Below are 20,914 nucleotides of genomic sequence, written 5' to 3' on the forward strand. Positions count from 1 at the left end.
GAACTTCTGTGTTTTACAAAAGAGTAACTCAGTATTTTATGGTGAAAACAGATGTAATTTTACCTTTGTAACAATCATTGCTTTGTGTAGAAGCTGTTACTGCTGTGGTAATTCTGACAAATCAGAATTTAAGCTTCATAATTTCATACTGTTCTGTTGGAAAAATCCAGCTGGAAAGTTAAAATCCAGACCATGACAACACTTAAAATTCTGACCAATTTTATTAGAGTACTAACATTGGTAGATAAAAAAACAGTATGAAATATTAACACTAGCAATGCTAGTGGTAATACATGAAGTAAATTAAACAATCTACTTCATCTTTTTTTACAATACAGAAACAATTACTCCTGAAGTTAATATTCATTGTGTTGCCTTATGTATCTACATATTTTCTACTTTTTTAACCATATCTTCCGTGCCACTTTGCAAACTGGGTGTTAATTGTTAAAACTTTAGCAAAAAACAGACAAAATGCCGAATCAAGGCCACTTCAACATCAGCTGTGGTGGAACAATCACATTTTGTTTACACCTAACGTATTGATTTTATTTACATTTTAACTGAGCAGTGATTCAATTAACAAACATGGTGATTATCCAGAATATACACAGTATATAAATCCCCTATCAGATCTGGGAGGAAAAGGCCATCCTGATGGACTCAGAAATCTAGGCAGCTGGAAGCACTCTTACGAAGATGCTCTCTTCTGTTCAGAAAAGGGAGATTCATAGGCTTCCATTGGTGGGCAGGTACAAACCAGATGTTGGTCTCCATATATGTCATCAATGCGAGCAATTGTGGGCCAAAATTTGCTTTCAGGCTTCACGAAAGGCTAAGTACAGAAGGAAAAACAACTATTTTAATTTTTCTGCCAAGCAAAGCTACAGAATTGTAATAGACATTAGAAGTTTGAAGAATGACAAATCCTGGAAAAGTGGATTTTTTAAAGTGAAGTCATACTTCAAATCTATTTGCAGTCCCTGAAAGTTAACAAGCATGTATAATGGAGTTGGTGGTCAAAAGAATATTTAGATTTTTAAAAAAGTGTAACCATGTCCTTTAACAAATGCTTGCAAAGAAGCAGTTGTCATGGGATAAAAGAAAACTAGGACCCTTCGAATAACAGATAGGGGACAAGGAAAAGTGGAGGAGACTACCAAGACCTGTGCTGTTCAGTATAGTTATAATATAATATATAAAACAAGGTGGCAGACTTCACAGGTGCAGTTAAATTCTTCCTCTTTGAAAGAGTACATAGCAATAAAATATATTTATCTGTTAAAATTGTGGAAGCAATTTTATATCATGCTCTGAAGAAATTTGATGTATCCGTTTCAAATTTGACCTTTATTTGTAGCAGGTTCACACTTGTGTGGCTTGCCCCATGCTGACCGTGCATCTTTCTAAACCCTCATCAAGTTCTCTGGAGCAGGGCTTTGAACATCAGGATGTGGGACTCTGTTTTGGGAGCCCCTGGTGCAGAATGTCAGAACTCAAAGGGCTGTTTCCAATAGCAATATCCAGTATTGAAGCACTGAAATTTAGAAATCCAAGTCTGCACTTCACTTTTTTTTAAAGATCTTTTTTCCTTGGCTTGAAAAACAAAACTAATGGAACTACTGTAGAGGTCTCATACATAAAAATTGAGCAACAGTAAAAATGGCTCTGGAGTTTTTCCTCTTACCAGAATCTGGTCATCTCCAACTGACCAGAATCTGGTCATCTCCAACTGACCAGAAAACCACAGAGCAGAAAGCACATTTATGTATTACCACACTACTAGGATCCCATTATTTACTCACCAGTGGGAATGCTGCCACTTCTCTGGAATAAGGACGATCCCACTTGGAAGAAGTGACACAGTTCAGAGTATGTGGTGACATCTACAAGGAGAAAGACATGTTTAGGACACAAAATTACTGAATTCAGTTGAACCCTCCTTCAAGTACACATTACTACATATAAATAATTGCCATCTAGAGAGTCTCTTGAGAATATCATTTATCTGGGGAAAAAAAAGGCAGATTTAAAACAGGAAGCAAGTCAGTATCTGGATTTTTTTCAGTTTTCTTGAAGATACTACCCAAGGTATGAATATGCTTCCAGCTTTTCACTAAATCCCCTTGATATTTAAAAAGGCAGTACAGTATTACAAGAGTTGAACAGAACTTGAGCCTATAGCAATTTTGTGCTGTAGTTGCTAAACCAATTCATTCAAACTTTATTTTACTGTTAGTTTTACGGTCCGACCCCTTCTTAAACCAGATAAATAAGCATCTCTGCTTCATTGCTTTGAGATGGCCTTGAAAATTATAGATCATGCCCTTGTGTAAATAACGTTCTCTGCTCTGTCAGCAAAGGCCAAACTTCTGACTTCAAAAAGTCAAAATTCAAATTTTGAAAAAGTTTAAGGTTTCTAAAAAAGTCAAATTCAAGAAGTTCATGCATTCACTGTTGCAAAGTTATTTTTGAGAGTACTGAAAGACATGAAAGCAGGCTCACGTACTCTCAAGTGAGTCTCGAGGGTTACGCTGATGACAGTAACTTGCTCTACATGCCATCTTACCTTTAGTGGGTTAATTTGCGGGTCCATCCTGCCCTCCTCTATTTCAGCAATTTCCTGCCGAATACTGATCATTGCATCACAAAATCTGTCTAGCTCTGCCTTGTCTTCAGACTCTGTTGGTTCAATCATAAGCGTCCCTGCCACTGGCCAGGACATGGTTGGAGCATGAAACCCTGATAAAGAAGAAATCAGTCACTGATGACAGGTTATCAGTTAATATATGCACTAGCTAGCAATTGATTTACAAATTCAGCCCTTTCTATAGTCTTTACAGCACAGGACTCATTGATTGTGTTGGCAGCACACTGTAGAGGTAAGACAGACTTTTCAAGTATCTTAGTTTTTAACACTGAAGGGTAATGCCATTGTATTATTTACAATGGAGTTACACACTGATTTAATGTAAATGCTCTTAAAACCTCCTCTTTTTGCTTTGTTACTTTTCAGCTGAAAGTGTATTGCTTCTTTCCTGGGTTATTTCGGTTCCTGCGGCTCACTTCAGTAGAAGTATTTTGTCACTTTACCTCCTTATGACAGGCTGAAGAGAAAAGTGATACTGGCATAGATTTCTGCACTGCTAAACAAGGTAAAAAGAAAAGGTGGTTTCTCATGATTCTGTTCCTGCACTACTGTTAATTACAGCCTCGTGACACTTCTCTTTTGGCTGCAGAGGATGGAACTTTACTAAACTTATCCATGTAACTCACCTCCATACCTACTGAAAAGTAAAGTGGTGCATGCTATTGAAGGCCATAGCAGCCCACTTACAAAAAGCAGGAACAGTGTGTTTTTTGGTGTCACAAGTGGGCTTTGGATTATTTCACTGATGAGGTACTACTGGTTTTATGCATATTTTTTAGAAGCACAGTTGCATAGGATCAAGCAGTTCAATGGGTCATCTTGTCTGGCAGCCAATGAGTAGCCACAATCATATTCTTCAGAGCATGTGTACAAAACTGCCTAAACTATATCAGGATGGAAGCGTTTAAATCCTATTATCCTACTTCAAAAGTGTGTACTTGGGGTTTTTTTGGTTGGTTGGGTTTTGTTGTTGTTGGAGTCTTATTAAGGTTTCCTCCAATGGTTGAGTCATGTAATTGCAAATTCGAAGGGGCAGTTTACAAAACTGGGGAGCTAACAGCAGACTTGTAAGCAGCTACTACAACTCAATTGATGCAAATATCTCTCTAAGCTCTTAATGAATATGAGGAGACCTGAAATGATCGTGACATGTTCACCATCCATAAGCACAGGACTACAATGTTTCTGGCTCCCTTTAGAAGAAATTTAGGAAATTCTCACTTATGTTGCTATTTAAAAAAAAAAAAGACATTTGATTTACCATAATCCTGAAGTCTCTTAGCAAGATCTACAGCTTCAATGTTCGCTGTTTTTTTGAAAGGTCTCGTATCCAAAATGAATTCATGGGCTACATAACCTGTAAATGGAAAAATGTTCACCATGTTTACTTACTAGGAGAATAATGCAATCTACAAAGCAGTCTATTCTGATTGGTTTTGTGGAGAACATGGCAAAAAGATATTTAAAAAAATGTCCACTTGGGCAAAAATTCAAACTTGAGAAATTATCAAGTGAGAGATACACAATGCAGTAGTTGAAGATTGGCCCTCTGAGTCCAACGTCACATTAATTTCCAAGATCAGAACTACGAAAGGGTGGTCAAAGTAGCTTCTATAATTTACAAGTACTCTGAAAAATAATTGGATTTGTCAGTGGCCCAACACCATTTGGGTCTTAGGCTGTCCTGAATTAACCATGTACAAGATAATCAGTTTCATGTTATGCCAGAGACAGGTCTAATTTAGTGCTGTAGAGAGGCTAAAGATGATAAGTTATCTAAATTTATATCCATGAACATGGAGAACCTTGTTCCATTTCATTGCTGAATCCTTCAAAATTTGCAACTTCCATTCACTTCTGTGAGTAAATAATATATTCTCTTAAAATGCAACCTGCAGGTTTAGCCAAGGTGTACTCCATTGAATTTAATACATATATTTTGAAAATCATACATACTGTACTCAAACGTAGTTTGATGCCATCCAGCTTGAGCACACAAAATAGCACTCTCTGATAGTTACTCTTAATTCTGTCCTGCTACAAGACTGGAGAGCTGTAGCAGGGAACTAGAATGTAGCTAAAGTATTTTGCATTGCCAAGGGATGCTCCCCCATCTCACAAAGGAGAATAAGGAGCAGAAATGAGAGAAGTTTGGGTTGCTTCTTTTTTCAGAGAAAGTGTGGAAGGGAAAGTACATTCAGAGAAGTGGAAGGTCCAACATTGCTTCCAGTTCTTAAATTGTTGTGCTATTGGTTATGGGAGATTTGGAGGTCTCAAATTTGTTGCATCTCCTTTTCATTGTTCATTAATCTGCTACTAGACTTGAAGGAGAACAATCTGCCGCCAAGGTTTACTCCATCTTTTGCCATCATTGCATCTAACTACAAACACGCATTTTTTTCTTCTACTTCCAAGTTTCTGTTTCATTGCAATACCCGCAGAGAAGCAGTGTGGCAGGTTATTTCTCTCCTTGTGAACAAGACCAAGAGAAGTTTGAGATGCAGTTGTCATGTAGCATTAAAAAAGAACCTTATTCCAAGCCAACTTCTACACTAGGAAAAAAAAGTCAGCTTTGTAGAAGAAAACATTGTCCAATACTTGCCTCTTGCTCCTCTGAAAAGGATTTTGTAGTGCTTCTCTAGCCTCTTTGCCATGTAGTTTGCATTTAGTATAGCAATCTCAGAAGCATGTTTCAGACCCTTTGCTCCCATTGTCTGAAAGAGGAGTAACATGAAGAAAGAGATTTAAAAACACTCCCAAGCAAGCTAAATGTGTTTTTTACTTGGCAAGTGTGATAGAAAACAGCACCTTAATGCATCTGGCTAGTTTTAAGGCAGTCACAGTGCTATTACATTTTTCCACACTACACTTACAGAAAAGCACTGGGTATTACTTGAGAGCAAGTTTGGTATACATACCTTATGAAACCGCTTACTGTGTAAAAGTTTTTCTTAAAGTCAACAAGTGAACAACTCAAACCTTTCCTCAAACTCAGAAGCTCTGAAGTGAATAGAAAAAAGTGAGCAGAACTCAAGAATGTCATCAGCACACTTCAAAGAACTGCACACGCTGCCTGTCACCAAACTTACCAAACCAGAGAGCTTCCCAAAAAGCTATGTGTGCTGTCTGTACAGATTATCCCAGCAACTCAAACTACTTGCTGGTGTCATGTCTCAGGTGATACTGTGCATTAACATAGTCCAGAGCCAAATGAACACAGATGCACTTATTTCTCTGTTAAAGCACTGCAAAAGGACAGTGCTGGAATTGAGCTGTGGTTGAATTTCTTAACACTGCACTTAGAAGTTAAGTTGGCAAAGGAGAAAGCCAAAACAGTCTTCAAGGTAGCCCCTTTATACAGGACAGTGTAAACAGATGTCAGTTTGCATTGTGAAGGAACAGCTTCCCTTAAAAATTTACTACAGTTTAAATATTCTGTAATAGGAATCAGCTTACAGTCAAAAGTGATTTTTACCCACAGCTGAAAAGCCACCATGAAAGTTGTACCATCCCTTATTTGGTCATTTCAAATTCCAGAAGAGCTGCTTTCCCTGGGAGTTGAAGTTTCCATGCTTAGAGTATCAAACTGGCTACAGGATACGCTGAATGACACTGTCCTTACATTCACCATTCCAACTCTTTCTCTCACTGAGTGCTTTAAACATTGCTCAGAGTCCCAGCACACCTTCTTCTCAAAGAGAATTTGAATCTACTCATCTCTGTTGGCTGAATACTTCCAGATATGTAACCAAATATTTGCAGGCTTATCACTAAATTGCAAGGCATTAAAAAATTACATAGATCATGATCAAGTTGTCACACATGCAAAGCCAAAACTAAGTTCAGTTTACAAATTCAGTAGAATCCCCTGGAATTCAGGTTCTTGTTAAACATATTTTGGAAAGTTAAATGTTACATACAGGCCAAGCATAACAATACTGCAGCATATAGCCAAAAATATTCTTGGAAGAACAGTAATGACCAAGCAGCTTTTAAACATGAAAATTTTGATGTCAGAGACAGTGGATAGGCATGCCTGATTTCAGCTTTCTGCCTTGTATCATCTTGTCTCAAGAATTATTCTAGACAAGAGACAGAAGAATTAAGCAGGCTGCATAGATACAGCAGTTGTCCTGCCATCCTTTTCTATTGCAACAGATGGCAATAGGCTGTTCTGTTGTCCTACTGGAAAACAAGGAGGTTCAAAGGATGTAAATAACCTATGACTGTGCCGTAGTCGTATGCATTTCAGTCTGTGCAAACATCTTATTACGAGCTGCTGTTAAACCTGTTCATGTGGTTCCAGTAGTCCTCAGACTTGCTGAAACAAACAAACCCTCAGCTGATACTCCTTATAAAAGTCTACACACCTTGATATACACCCAGGAAATTGGCAATATAGCACTGGAACCCCAAGGTGCAGCACTGACAGTACCCAAAGGACATGCATCCTTATCCGGCTGTATTTTGATGACAGGGTGGGAAGGCAAGTAGGGAGCCAAATGTTTCTTCCTAAAACAAAAACATTGATTTTAGAATTTATATGTGTGTTCCTGTGTTACCAGTTCTGGACAGTTTCAGCAGTAGCTTCTCTTCACCTTCCTTCCAAATACAGTCCTCCAGGAAATCTGGTCTATGTCTTCTTCAACAGAAAGTTTATTAACATAACTGGTGACAATGGCGGATGGCACTCAGTTTTCAACCTATCACAAGATATTCATACAACTATCCAAATCAAAATGAATTTTTTAAAAGAGTAGAATTATTTTCTTTTAAAGGAATATGATTACCCTATAGGATAGATTAATGCAGTTTATGTACCACTTCTGCATTCTGGACTATGTACAATATCAGCCCTCAAACTCCACAGATCATCTCTGCATTTACTCAGGAAACAGACTGCTGAGCGAGGTCTACCATACACACTAAAGGGCCAACATGAAAGTCAGAGTTTGGGAATACACATGAACATCACCGTTCATGAGATTGGCATGACTATCCTGCAAAAGCACAAAAGTTTACAAACAACAGTACACCTCTGCCATTGATGGCTCTGTACTTAAGTGAACTGCTGACCAAGATTCACCAAGGCATTTTTTTTTTTTTCTTTAAAGAAAACACTAATAAAGAGATACCCACACTCCAATTGGTCCCATTCCAGGTCCTCCTCCTCCATGGGGAATGCAAAAGGTTTTGTGAAGGTTTAAGTGAGAGACATCAGAGCCATAATCTCCAGGACGACACAGACCCACCTGTGAAGGGAATACTCTATCTCAAAATATTCTTTACATGCCATTTTAAGACCTATTACTTCATTCAAGAAAAATAGGTTGAAAAAGATGTTATCGTTTTTTCTGTTTTTCTTTAACATGATGCATCACAAACAAGAATTAATGCAAACAATTTTTTGCTTTAGGAATTTTTATTCATAAGAAATGTAAAGAATGTCTTTGATGAAGATTAGGCAGACTAAGCCAATTTCAGTGGACAATTCATACATCTTACAAGACATTTCAGGGCAAAATCAGATAAAAGAGAATTATTTTCACAATCTGATTTTTATTACTGTTCTTGTAAACCTCACCTCCTCCCCCAACACTGTGTCATCTTGTGAGGAAACTGTGTTAGGTCTGAACCGAATACTGCTGTACTATTTTTCTTTCAAAGAAACATACACTCCCAGTTGTAATAAATCTATCTACGAGATTTTGTACCTGGGCATTCATATTTGCTCCATCTAAGTAAACCTGTCCTCCATGTTTGTGAATCAGGTCACACACATCTCCAATCTCCTCTTCAAACACACCATTGGTGGAAGGGTATGTGATCATAATGGCTGCCAAGTTCTCTTTGTGCTTGTCCACCTGGTGGCAGGGAGGGAGAGAGAAAAAATAGTCATTGATGCTCCTAAACCTTCTTAATAGAAGGTTTTTACAAAAGCATGTAATTAAGGTCATCAGGTGTTTTACAGGTGAGAAACAAGTCTATCAGCAGGTAGTCTAAGTCATTAATAGGCAGCAAAAGATACTGGGCTTTTTCCTTCCGCAATACCTATGGAAAAAGTGTTTTCTCAATACATCAGGGAAGAAGGCATGGTATTAAAAAACGTATGTATAATAGTAACTTTTGGGACCTTAAGTCAAGTGTAACATCTGGCCTTCAAGGTTATGTGATGTAATGACCATCCCCCTACTTTCAGCAATACAGTTCTATGACTACCATAAAAGCCTGCTCAAATATGTATTTTTGGAAATGTGTCCTGCTAATCCCTTGGATTCCCAGGATTCACCTGCAGCCATTCTACTCAAAAAAGTGAAAAAAGTTGCCTAGCAACACTGTCCCCAGCAGAGGTGGGCTTGAACTTTGCTAAGCGAAGGCTAAAGTGCAGTTTCAAATGCTTCACAGTCATGAACATGCTTCATTCATTTCAAATTCTAGATGTAGACCAAAAAAGGTTTGCTATAAAAGAGCCTACTGTGTAGAAAGACTCTTTGAGCCACTCCTGCACCAAAGCTCCTCAAATTAAAGGAAATCTTACAAGTGTGACATGGCTAGTGTCTGAGTGAGTAAAAAAAGGAAAGAATTATTTACCCTTTCAAGCATGTAATCACTAATATTGCCCTATTTTCTCTCAAAGAAAAACCTGATTCGGCTGCCAACACTACTAACTGTAGAGGATAAGGAGTGTTCCTGCCTTGAAAATTAAAGATAATTAAATACTCACCATTGCTTTTAAATGGGACATATCAATGTTCCCATTTTTATCTACTTCAATTGGCTGAATCTTCATCCCTGCCATTTGTGCGCTTGCTGGATTTGTACCATGAGCAGATTTAGGAATAAGGCAAACCTTAGAAGGGAAAAAGAAGCCGAGGCTGAAGTATAACTAGTTACAAAATCTTGAAGCATTATGGTCTACGCTCAGTTACAACTCATTATCAAAGTTTACAAAAGGGATCCTGAGGAAATGTTTACCGCCCAGTTGCCACTTGTACTGAAGGATGCACTTCAGTTTTCTTTGAAGAAAATCCATTCAAGTATCACCATGTAAATACTCATTAGGAAAATAAAGTTTCATTTGCTGCATAAATCATATTTAGGGCTGCAGTTCCAGAATATTATCTCAGATACCCACGCTTTAAATCCCTTCCTCTCACCCCCCCTTTTTTTTTAAAAGACTGATTTCTTTTACAGCTATCAGTTTCTATATATACAATGAATTGAAGGGAAAAACTATCTAATTCCAAATTTCCACTACATCTTCAGCTGACTTCCAAAGCATTTTCTTCTGTATTCTATTTGAAACAAAAATTTAGACTGAAATATTTTGGCTGTAGCAAAGAATTTTCAGACTGCTACTTACATGCTCTATAAAGTTAATTTAAAAAGAAAAAAGAGAAGTACTTTTACTGAAATAAATGTAGGTTCCTGTTAGTGATAGTTAGGAAAATGGAGCTCAGGATATTTCCAGACATTCTTTGAGACATGGTTTAGTGGGGTTAGTGGGCATGGTGTAGACAGTTGGACTTGATGATCTTTAAGGTCTCTTCCAACCACAACGATTCTATGATTCTATGATTTGCTAGGAACTCCACCTCTTCTAAAGACAATAAATATACCTCCTCTAAAAAACCTCCTTTGCTTCTATTCAATGAGAATATTGAAACATCTGTCTATTATGCTTCTCTTGGAAGGATTAATTTAACCAAGTTTATTAAGTAAGTTACTCAAACTCAGCTGCGTTAAATAACTGACAGTAAGGCACTTATTTTCATGAGAAACCGCATGATGGTCTCTACCTCATGTTCCACAGAGATGCTGAGACAAATGTTAATTACTTTAAAAGCTGTTCCGAGGAACTGACACATCTGTCTTAGCACCTGGATATTTGCTCTTCTGGCAGTGAACTGTCAAGGTTTTACTGTACAGCTGTGCTGAATCGAAAGACGGGGATCCCAGCCCCGTGCTGGGAAGCACTGTGGCACACCTGTAGCCATTTTAGCTGCATAGCAGAAATGTAAAGTGAGTCTAGATTGCCAGCCAGTCTTGCTGGGTTGCATCTGCAGCTGCTGGGTACAGAAGTTACTGATCAGGCAACGAAGCGGAGAGATGTGAGCTGTCCGTTAATGCTGACACTTTTTTTCCACATGAGGGCACCAAATCCAAATGAGGCCGACTGCAAGAAGCTTCATCTGCTGGTTTACTTACTTTCTCCAGCCCAGGAGAAAAGGTCACTTCAGTTGAAAGGTCAATGTTTTTTGGGCTTTCTTCTTTTCTTTTTTTTTTTTTTTTTCCCTTTTCCTCAAGATTATCTTGATTTTACTATAACATTTGAAATATGTTAAATGTGAGTAACCGCACGCGGCCCGTCATCTCTCTCTTCTGTGCAGTTAACCTCTGCGTATTTCTGAGCATAGAAGGCCCATAGAAACTCACAGAAGCCCAAGGATCTTGTAAAGAATCAGAGAAACAGCAAAGGATACAAGGATAATCAGGAGATAACTGTCCAAGGAACAAAACTTCAACCTAATTTCACTTCCTACTGAGTAAAACTACTCACAAAACAAAGCTTGTAATTGTAAAGAGTGGCAAATTTCCAAGAAGTTTGAGGTGGTCTGGATGCAGCAAAGGAACACAGAACAAGACAAAACTCATTCAGTTTTAGGTAGTTTCCTCACACAGATGTTATAGATCCCAGGAGGGCAGGACAATGACCTTTCCATTTTGAGAAGGCAAAGGAGTTCCAAAGCCAAGTATAAAATCAGGTTCAGAAAGTATGGACATTATTGCACTAACGACTTTTTTCCTACTGTTTAAAGCCAGCTCTATGACTGTGTGAAAGAAGATCTAGCTAATCTCAGATTTCCAAGAAGCTTTTGATGTCATCCCAAAAAATGATCCTAAACTAATTTCCAGTGGGGTAAGTGGGAAGGTTCACATGGATAAATATTTCATGAAAACACGGGAAAGAAATGAAAAGATAAGGAGTAAGTTTTCACTGTGGAGAAAGGTCATCCTAATAGAACATTATAAATATCAGTGCTGGTTCCCTAGCATTTCAGCTTACTCATAATTGGTCTATAATGGAGATATACAGTGAAATGCCAAATATCCTGTTAACATGAAATCACCCAGGTCACTAAAAGAACTGATTGTGTTGTTCAGAAAAGAAACCACAGTACTAATAGCATTCAAAACAGAATATACTGGAGCCAGACAAATCTAGAATATTACACAAGAAAACAAATCTTAACAATACAAAACTGGGATCGTAGTTTTGAACCTACTGCCACTCAAAAGATCTTGCAGTCTTTGAGGGGAAAGAAGCAACTACATTAAAAACTAGAAATGAAATAGAGAACAAAGAAAAAGGAACAAGAAGCTCTGAGGATAACCAAAGTTATGAGATGGCTTTTTTGAGAAGGATGGACAAATAACTTGAATCCAACTAGGAAGACAGAGATGAGGATTGGTAAGGATATAATAAAAATCTCAGCATTAACATGATATGCCTACTGTGAACAGGGAAGAACTGCTCATTGTCTTTTGAGAGTGAGAGGGTATTAGATGAAATTGTAAGATGTCAAGTTTGATAAAATAAAAGGAAGCATTTCTTATGAAGAAATATGATTACATGATCATGGGTGATGGAGCCACAGAACATTTTTTCCAAGATATTGTAAGTATCAGAAGCTTCCTCATAAGAGGTCAAGTGATCAGATTTAATTGTAGAAAAATGCGTAAGCAGTGCCTTTGGATTCCTTTGGATCGGGAAGTTCCCAAACCACAGATATGTAGAAGCTGAGGCCATATGCTGGGTAAGTATCATTGTATACTTGCTTTGTCCTTGTATTCCTCATTGTAAGAGAAGACTATCAGTCTGCTATTGACCACTGTAAGACTGGATATTGGGACTGACAGACTTTTTGTCTGGGCTAATCTAGCTGTTCTTATAGGACAAACATGCAATCATCTCTCCAAAATGAAATTTGCTACCACCAACATTTACATATTTCAACCTATTTCACTTCCAAATAAACTTGTACCCACAACCTACAATTAACACAGCCTTTCTTCCAGCCATCATAGATTGTTCAGAAAGCACGTAAGAGAACAATCTTACTTTCAGATTTTTCAGCTGTAACTGCCTGCCATTAAATGCAAATAAAGAATTTTTTTTAAAAGAAAATTAGGATTCAAAATTCTATTAAATATAATGTACTAGTAAGAATTGATTCGTCTTTGGGGTTAACTACAGTTGTTATACCTCTGTAGTTAACTGTCTTTTGTCAGGTTACAATGGTATAGCTGAGAGGTGACTCCTTGAGGTTGAAGTTTCAGGTAGTTAGTAGAGAAAAGAATACAAATCAAGCCTTTAGATTCTAGCATTACCAACTGAAGATGATCCTCAGTGAATCAAACACGATTTGCATTACTCATCTACAGTTTTTGTAGCCCTTGTGAAGCAAAGTTACCTCCATATATCCTACTGAAATCTGAAATCTGAAACAGTCTGAATGGACAAGAACTGGATGAACCTAGAGACTTCCATGAGTAGCTACCAAGGCATACCAGAGGCTTGTCTGCTTCTTCTGTCAGGAGTGGCCATATTGGGAACAAACTGATGTTATAAGCAGTACAAGTTATAGATAATCAGTTCCTGTTTCCTTTGTAACCGAAAAAGCTGGAGAGGGAGTGTCATACACCTTGAAAAAGCAAAAAAAACTGTCATTGCCCATTTTCTTTTGAGGCAGGGACATCTGGGCCTAGATCCATCTCACTGAAGATCTGAATCACTGTTTCACATTCATGAGTAGCCTATGTGATGGCTTCAATGGTTAGGTCCGCCTCTTGATCACAACCCTATCTGTAAGCTTCAGGTCGCTCTCTAAATGTCCTGATGTTTCATGGTCCCACTGAGCTATTAATAACTCATCCTTAAGTTCCCAGTCCAGGTCTACCTGAGTCACTTCAATGGTGGCAGCCTGGTCTACCTGCTTGTTGTTTTGGTGTTCTTCAGTGATGCTGCCCTTGGGCTTGGGAGCAACTGTATGACATGTACCTTTACAGTAATGCTTTCTACCTGGGCAGCAATGTCTTGCCAGAAGGCAGCAGTCCAGATGGGTTTACCTGTGTGCTGCCAGTTGGTCTGTTTCCAATGATGCAGCCACCCTCACAGAGCATTTGCTACCATCCATGAGTCAGTATTGACACAGAGTACTGGATGCTTTTCTTGTTTAGCTATCTCTAGGGCCAGCTTCTGCAAACCAGCTTGACTTGCTTTCTCCTTTGACGGTTTTGACAACTTGTTGTGTAGGACGCTACACAGCAGCCTTCCACTTCTGATGATTTCCCACAATGCAACAGGGACCATACTGCTTTTCATCTTCTGGTAACTCATTACATGGTGGCACTTCTTGCACAAGGAGTCACTTCCTTGAGTGATGCTCTGAAACTTATGCCTTCCGAGGAGTCCATGGTCTCCTCCAGAATTCCTGGGTGGCTGGGGTTCCCCATCCAAGTCTGTTGCGTAACCAACGCTACCCACTTGCTCTATGCAGTGTCCTTTGAAATTCCTGTACAGCACAGACAATTGTGGTGCCAAGACAAGCTGTGCTTCTGTACCAACAACTCCTGAGGCAGCTCAGCCTCCCTTGTACATTGCTAGTATCTCTTCTTCAGTCAGAGTGTAGTGGGCCATGAACCCTCAATACGTCCAGTTCCAAAACCCTGAAGACTGACCTTGTATTTCTCCAGGTGTTTTCTGGCAGAGGCTCCAGTTGACGCTGTGCTTCTCACAGCCGGTTCCATCCAGATGGGCCCAAGGGCTACCACACAAACTATCTCCTCTTTGATCTGTTCAAAGATCGATTGCTGCTCAGGGCCCCACTCAAAATAGTTCTTCTTTAGGGTCACTCAATAGAGAGGGCTCACAAGCCGACTACAACCTGGCGTACACATGCATTCTCCAGTAATCCACAATACCTAGACAAGCCTGCGCTCCTTTCTTGTTAACTGGTGGGCACACAGTTACTATCTTATTGATTGCAGCCCCAGGGGTGTGACAATGTCTGGCTTGCTCTTTTAATCCCAAGAAATGGATCTCATGTGCAGGCCTGTTGACATTGCTTCGGTTTTATGGCAAAACCAGCTTTCCAAATGATCTGGATTATTCTTTCCCCCTTCTTAAACGCTTCCTCTGCTGTGTTGCCCCATAAAATGATGTCATTCCTGTATTGCAGGTGTTCAGAGGCTTCACCCTGTCCCAATGCAGTCTGTATCAGTCAAAGACTGACAGGTAGGTAGGGCTGTGCTTGCAGACCTGGGGCAGTTGGTTCCAGGTATATTGGACACCCTGCCACATGAAAGCAAACTGTGACTTGCACTCTGCTGCCACAGGGATAAACAAAAATGCTTTCACAATATCACTTCTGGCGTGCTGATTGGCCACCTTTGACTTCCATTCATATTGGAGTCCTAGCTTGTCACACAGGGCAGCACTCAATGGTGGCATCACTTTATTCAGGCCATGATAGTCTACTGTTAACCTCCAACCTGTGACAGAATTTTGCGCTGGCCTTATGGGAGTATTTAAGGGTTATTAAGTCTTGCTTATCACTCCTTGGCTCTCCAATAGATGAATCAACTTACAGATGGTAACCAGGGAGCCTCACCTGGTGCGATGCTGCCACTGTGCACCATCACGGTAGTAACCAGCACCTGCTGTTCTTTGTCATGCGGCAACCGGGCCAGGCAAGGTAGGCAGTTGCTTCATCTTCTTTGAGTCTGGTGTGGCTACACGAAAGGCCCGCCAGTACGTTCCTGGGTCCTTGGAAATACCCTCTCCTGAGGTAGTCATTGCCAAGGATACATGGAGACTCCAGGCCATCACAATAGGATGCTTCTGCCATTTGTCTCCCATTGGGCTCACCTCAGCCTCCAATGTTGGCATCCCCCGTCATTCCACAAATCCAGATTGGTCCCGCCGCCTCCTAACCTGATGGCATTATGGTACAGTGTGCACCGGTATCCACCAAAGCCTTATACCCCCATGGATCTGATGTGCCAGGCCATCAAATCTCTACAGTCCATTAAAATTTGTTATCCCCTTCCTCTGCCTAGCCAGAACTGGGGACACTTTACTCCTCATTGCAGTATTCACTCTCTGACTCCTGTGGTGTCAGACCAGAAATCCCTTCACCAAACTCAGGAGGAGAGGCATTTTCAGCCCTTATTCTGTATCTGGGGAACTGCTCGTTGCTTTCCGCTGTCTTGGCAGCAACTGGTGCAGCAGCCTTCTTGGTTGGTCCTATCTTAGCAGCTGTCTTCCCCTGCAGTTCAGGTACATGGACTTCTAGCTTTGAGGTGAATGTACTGTCCCTTTTCCTCGTGCCTTACCCCAGCTACGCAAGACCCAGAGGGTGCCATGTGATGTGCACCTGGGGCTCCCTTTCCCTGTGGCGTGGGTAGGCTGTCTCCATAGGGCATCCCTGACAGCCAAGACACTGCCTGTGGGGATAAGAAGTGGAGAATTTCTCACTGAAACACCCTGGAACCAGCAAGACAATCTCTCCATAGCTGGTATCGCAAGATGTGGCCAGTCCATCCTCATCAGTGAGTTGGCGTATGAACTGGATTCATTTTCCACAGACCTCCTCTACATGGCCCATGTGTACTGGATGTCATGCAGATCTGTGGAGACCTGTTTGTTGTCCAGGTCCCTGTAGACCACCTCCACCACTGCTAGTTCTCTTAGATACTGAACACCTTCCTCAGCAGGGGTTCAATGGCCTCAGTAATTGACAAGATCACCCTTGAGAAGGCACCTCACACTCAACAGGAACCACCTCCGGAGGCTACAGATTGTCAACTCTGTTCTGATTTCTTTGTTGATTCCCTGGTCCCTAATGAGGGATCCCAGCTGCTGGGCTTTCCTGCCCTCAATTCATGACTATCCCCTTCAGCATCCCAGCGTTTGAGCAAACAGGCAGCAATATGCTTGCCTGGCTGGCAGCCCTAATTTTTCCGCACATCTTGGAGCTTGCTCAGGGTTAGGGATGGGGTGGTTTCTGCCTCTTAGATGACTTCTATCACTTCCTCATTACGTTTCCTTGCCAAAGGACTGGCTTCCTGATCAGACCCTTCCTCCTCCTCCTCCTTTATTAATTGATAGTACAGTCCTGTTGACCTCCACTGCCAGTGCTTCCTTTTTACTGCTGGGGCAATCACTGTGGTTGAGGTTTGCATCCCTGTCTCAACCATCGTGCCCTTAGAGCTAGGGGCCCACTTTCCCCTGCTGCTGTGATGGTGCTAGACAGAGGTCCAACAGGCAGAGGCCAAGCCCCAAAACAGTGCTAGGAGCTGCTGGATCTCATCGGGGTAGGCAAAGCACGCTTCCATCAAGTGGTGTGCCAATTCAACAAGATTGCAAGCCTGCTCAGGTGTAAAATCCCAGGTTATAGGAGGTGGTAACAGCCCTAGGCACCTGCCCAAACCCTCCTACAAACCCTGTCAGCTAAGGATCAACTGCCCTGGGGCACATTTCTCTGTCAGCTCAACAAGTTGTTTACTCTTGCGCCAGGACCAAACCGGGTTCCATGCACCCAACAACAAGCCAACAATGTTAGATAATAGGATCAAACATCTTACATAAGGATGCACAAAAAACTCAGGAGCCCATGCAACAGTACTGGTCACATCAACCCCAGAGGAGAAGAGGGAGGTGTAATCCCTTGTTCTCTCTGTGAGGTAGCTCATGCAGCACAGGAACGGCATCACAGCCAGGGTCATATGCCAGGCATACAGCTATTGCTTTTATCAAAATATATCCAAACACAGCAAAATACATTGATAAGCAGCTCAGCAAACAGCAAGAGCCAAAAGCAGCCATTAAAAAGCCCTAAACTCTAATACACAGTAAAGCCAGCAAACTCTGTGACCCACACAGGAGCCTGCCAATTAACAAATTAACATGCTCAGATCAAAACTGTCATTACCTCAAGCCCCATGCTGGGCGCTAAAAAGGACTGTGATGGGTTGACCTCGCCAACAAACAACCACACAGCTGCTTGCTCACTCCTGTCTCCCATGGGACAAGGAGAAAATAGAAGTAAGGTAAGAAGACTTAGGGATTGAGAGAATGACAGTTTAGTGTGGAAACCAAAAGCCATGTTTGCAAGCAAAGCAAGAAGAGGAATTAATTCATTAGTTCCCATGGCCAGGCAGATGTCCAGCCACTTCCTGGAAAGCAGAGCCTCAGCACATACAGTGGTGCTTGGGAAGAAAAATGCCATAACCATGACCTTCCCCGCTTTGTACTCCTTTCTGAGAGCTTTTATTGCGAGTATGTCATTACATGGCACAAAACACCCCTTTGCTCAGTTTGAGTCAGCTGTCCTGGCTGTGTCTCTCCCAGTCTCTTGCCCACCTGCAGCCTACACCCTGGCAGGGGGGATGGTGGACGGGTCAGGGCAGAGTGGGAAACAGAGAAACCCTTGACACTGTGCAAGCACTGCTCCACAATAGCCAAAGTATCCCTGTGTTACTAACAATGCTTTAGCCACAAATCCAAAGCACAGCACTATATGGGCTGCTATGGAGAAACTTAACTAACTCCATCCCAGCCAGACGCAGTACAATCACCCTTTGAGAAAGTCCCCTTTCCTCATTCCCACTGTCTATAAAGACTTTTAAGATGGTACCCATGACTCATGAGGGAAGCAGAGAATACTGAAAGCTTGTCACAGATGAGGATACTCAACCTAGTTTCTCTCTAGGTGAGTCCGCATTGCTGAATCAACTCTCCTTTCTCCACTTGCCACCCAAAGCTCTTCCCCACACAAGTGTTGACACTTACAGTTCTATGACGTTCTCCTTTTGCATTTAAATAAGCTTTGATTGCAGCCAAACCCGCGTACTCTCCTTGGGCTCCACTGCAAGAGGAACACAAACCCTGTTACACACGCACTCAAACAAAAAAGTGCCAGCTTTCTACTGAAACTTCAAAATTTTCCAGCCCTAATCCTTCTCAATGGCTTTAGGCAAGTGTCAGCAAATTATAAAATAAGCACATCCCATGGATGAAATGACAAATGGACAAGAATATATTAGCAGCTCTTGGTTCTTTTGCAAACAGCAGATGAAAAACATTATGCCATTTTATGTGCTTACACTATGATGTTAAATCCTTTTGGTGGCTGAGTTGATACCCATTTCTGCACCTAGGAGAAGACTATGTGCTTGACTACAGAGAGGCAAACTAATACTGAAATGCATAGTAAAGTGTACACAGTGAAACGTAAGAACTCTGTCAGTGACATCCCAAGTGTAGAGGAAGTCCTTGCTGCTCATTTTGTATCAAAACTAGAAACAGACACAAACAGGCTGCAGCAGTATTCATTCAGCTCTGCTTTATTTATTTCAATCAGCATGCAGATCCTAGGCATTCTTCAGTCAAACCTAGTATTACCTAGTGCATCAAATATCAGTTTCAACAATTATATAGTTGCCAGCTCATACATTTTATTCCTATTTCAAATCTTTAATTTTAGCTCAGGACAATACCAGTAACATCACCATTTTAAGCAAGCAATGGTGGAGAAACTAGCCTTCATAGAGAGGAAAACATAGGAAAAAAGATTAAAATAGAAAAGACCAAATCACTAAACTTTTAGAAGAGATGAGACAAAATAAGGTTCTGCAGTTTTGAAAAAACAAATCTTGTTTTCATAACCTTGCATTGAAGGCTTCTCTTTGTCAAATTTAATTTTAGAAACTTCTCCCATTTTTGGCTTGCACATTTTCTTTAGAGACAAGTTTTTGGAATCATGTTAAGGAGCAAATGTTCAGAAAAATTTCCTACCTGTTAGGTTGGAAGGAGATTTTGTCATAGCCTGTAATCTCACATAGGTCCTTCTCTAAATCCTTGAAAAGCTGCTGATACCCTTGAGCTTGATCCAGGGGCACAAAAGGATGGATGTTGGCAAATTCTTTCCATGAAATAGGCTATTTTTAAAAAAAAAAAAGCATATGCTGTAACAAAACATTCTGCAGACAATTCTGTTTTGCTGTTAAACTCTATGAAGGAAAGAAGCTGCCCTGTGCTCAAGTAAAAAGATTAAACATTTCTTGTGCAGCAAGACACGTTCCAAGACTCATCACAGGATGCGGCCTGGCTGAATGGAGAACTTTGGCTGGAACTCAGGAAAAAAAAGAGTTTATGACCTCTCAAAGACGAGGCAGGCAACTCAGGAGGACTACAATGACCTCATGAGGTTACACAGGGAGAAAATTAGAAGGGCCAAAGCCCAACTAGAACTTAATCTGGCTACCACCATAAAACACAATAAAAAATGTTTATATAAATACATCAGCAAAAAAAGGAGGCAGAATCTTCATCCCTTATTGGATGCAAGGGGAAACATAGTGACAAAGAATAAGGAAAAGGCTGAGGTACTTAATGCCTTCTTTGCCTCAGTCTTTAATAGTAAGACCAGTTGTTCTCTGTGTACCAAGCCCCCTGAGCTGAAAGACAGCAATGGGGAGCAGAATGAAGCCCCCATAATCCAAGGGGAAATGGTTTGTGAGCTGCTACACCACTTGGACACACACGTCTATGGGGCTGGATGTGATCCACCCAAGGGTACTGAAGGAGCTGGTGGAAATGCTCACCAAGCCACTTTCCATCATTTATCAGCAGTCCTGGCAAACTGGGGAGGTCCCAGTTGACTGGAAGTTAGCAAATGGGATGTCCAACTACAAGAAGGGGCAGCAGAAGCATCCAGGGAAGTACAGGTTTGTCAGCCTGACCTCAGAGCTGGGGAAGGTTATGGAGCAGATCACCCTGAATGCCATCACAGGGCATGTACAGGACAACCAGGTGATCAGGCCCAGTCAGCATGGGTTTATGAAGGTCAGGTCCTGCTTGACTAACCTGATCTCCTTTGATGACAAGGTGACCCACTTAGTGGATGAGGGAAAGGCTGTGGATGTTGGCTGTCTAGACTTTATTAAAGCCTTTGACATAGTTTCCCACAGCATTCTCCTGAAGAAGCTGACTGCTTATGGCTTGGACAAGCATACTCTTTGCTGGGTAAAAAACTGGCTGGATGGCTGGGCCAAAAGAGTGGTGGTGAATGGAGCTAAATCCAGTTGGCGGCCGGTCACAAGTGGTGTTCCCCAGGGCTCAGTGTTGGGGCCAGTTCTGTTGAACATCTTAGTCAATGATCCGGACGAGGGGATCAAGTGGACCCTCAGTCAGTTTGC

The 20,914-nt window shown here is 41.0% G+C and overlaps 1 protein-coding gene across 1 annotated transcript; it reads right to left on the reverse strand.

Annotated features, from left to right (window-relative positions):
- Positions 1 to 198: 198 nt before the first annotated feature.
- Positions 199 to 19,654, reverse strand: LOC104162367 (glycine dehydrogenase (decarboxylating), mitochondrial; the record flags this gene model as incomplete). Its single annotated transcript, XM_009701081.1, has 11 exons — positions 199 to 835; positions 1,806 to 1,886; positions 2,570 to 2,742; positions 3,912 to 4,007; positions 5,253 to 5,364; positions 7,021 to 7,162; positions 7,790 to 7,902; positions 8,365 to 8,514; positions 9,375 to 9,500; positions 18,507 to 18,582; positions 19,512 to 19,654. Coding segments are annotated over 11 exons (1,356 nt in total), but the record flags the coding sequence as incomplete, so codon positions are not given.
- Positions 19,655 to 20,914: the final 1,260 nt, after the last annotated feature.

Source organism: Cariama cristata, unplaced genomic scaffold, assembly GCF_000690535.1.
Source record: "Cariama cristata isolate BGI_N322 unplaced genomic scaffold, ASM69053v1 scaffold3235, whole genome shotgun sequence".
NCBI classification, from domain to species: domain Eukaryota; kingdom Metazoa; phylum Chordata; class Aves; order Cariamiformes; family Cariamidae; genus Cariama; species Cariama cristata.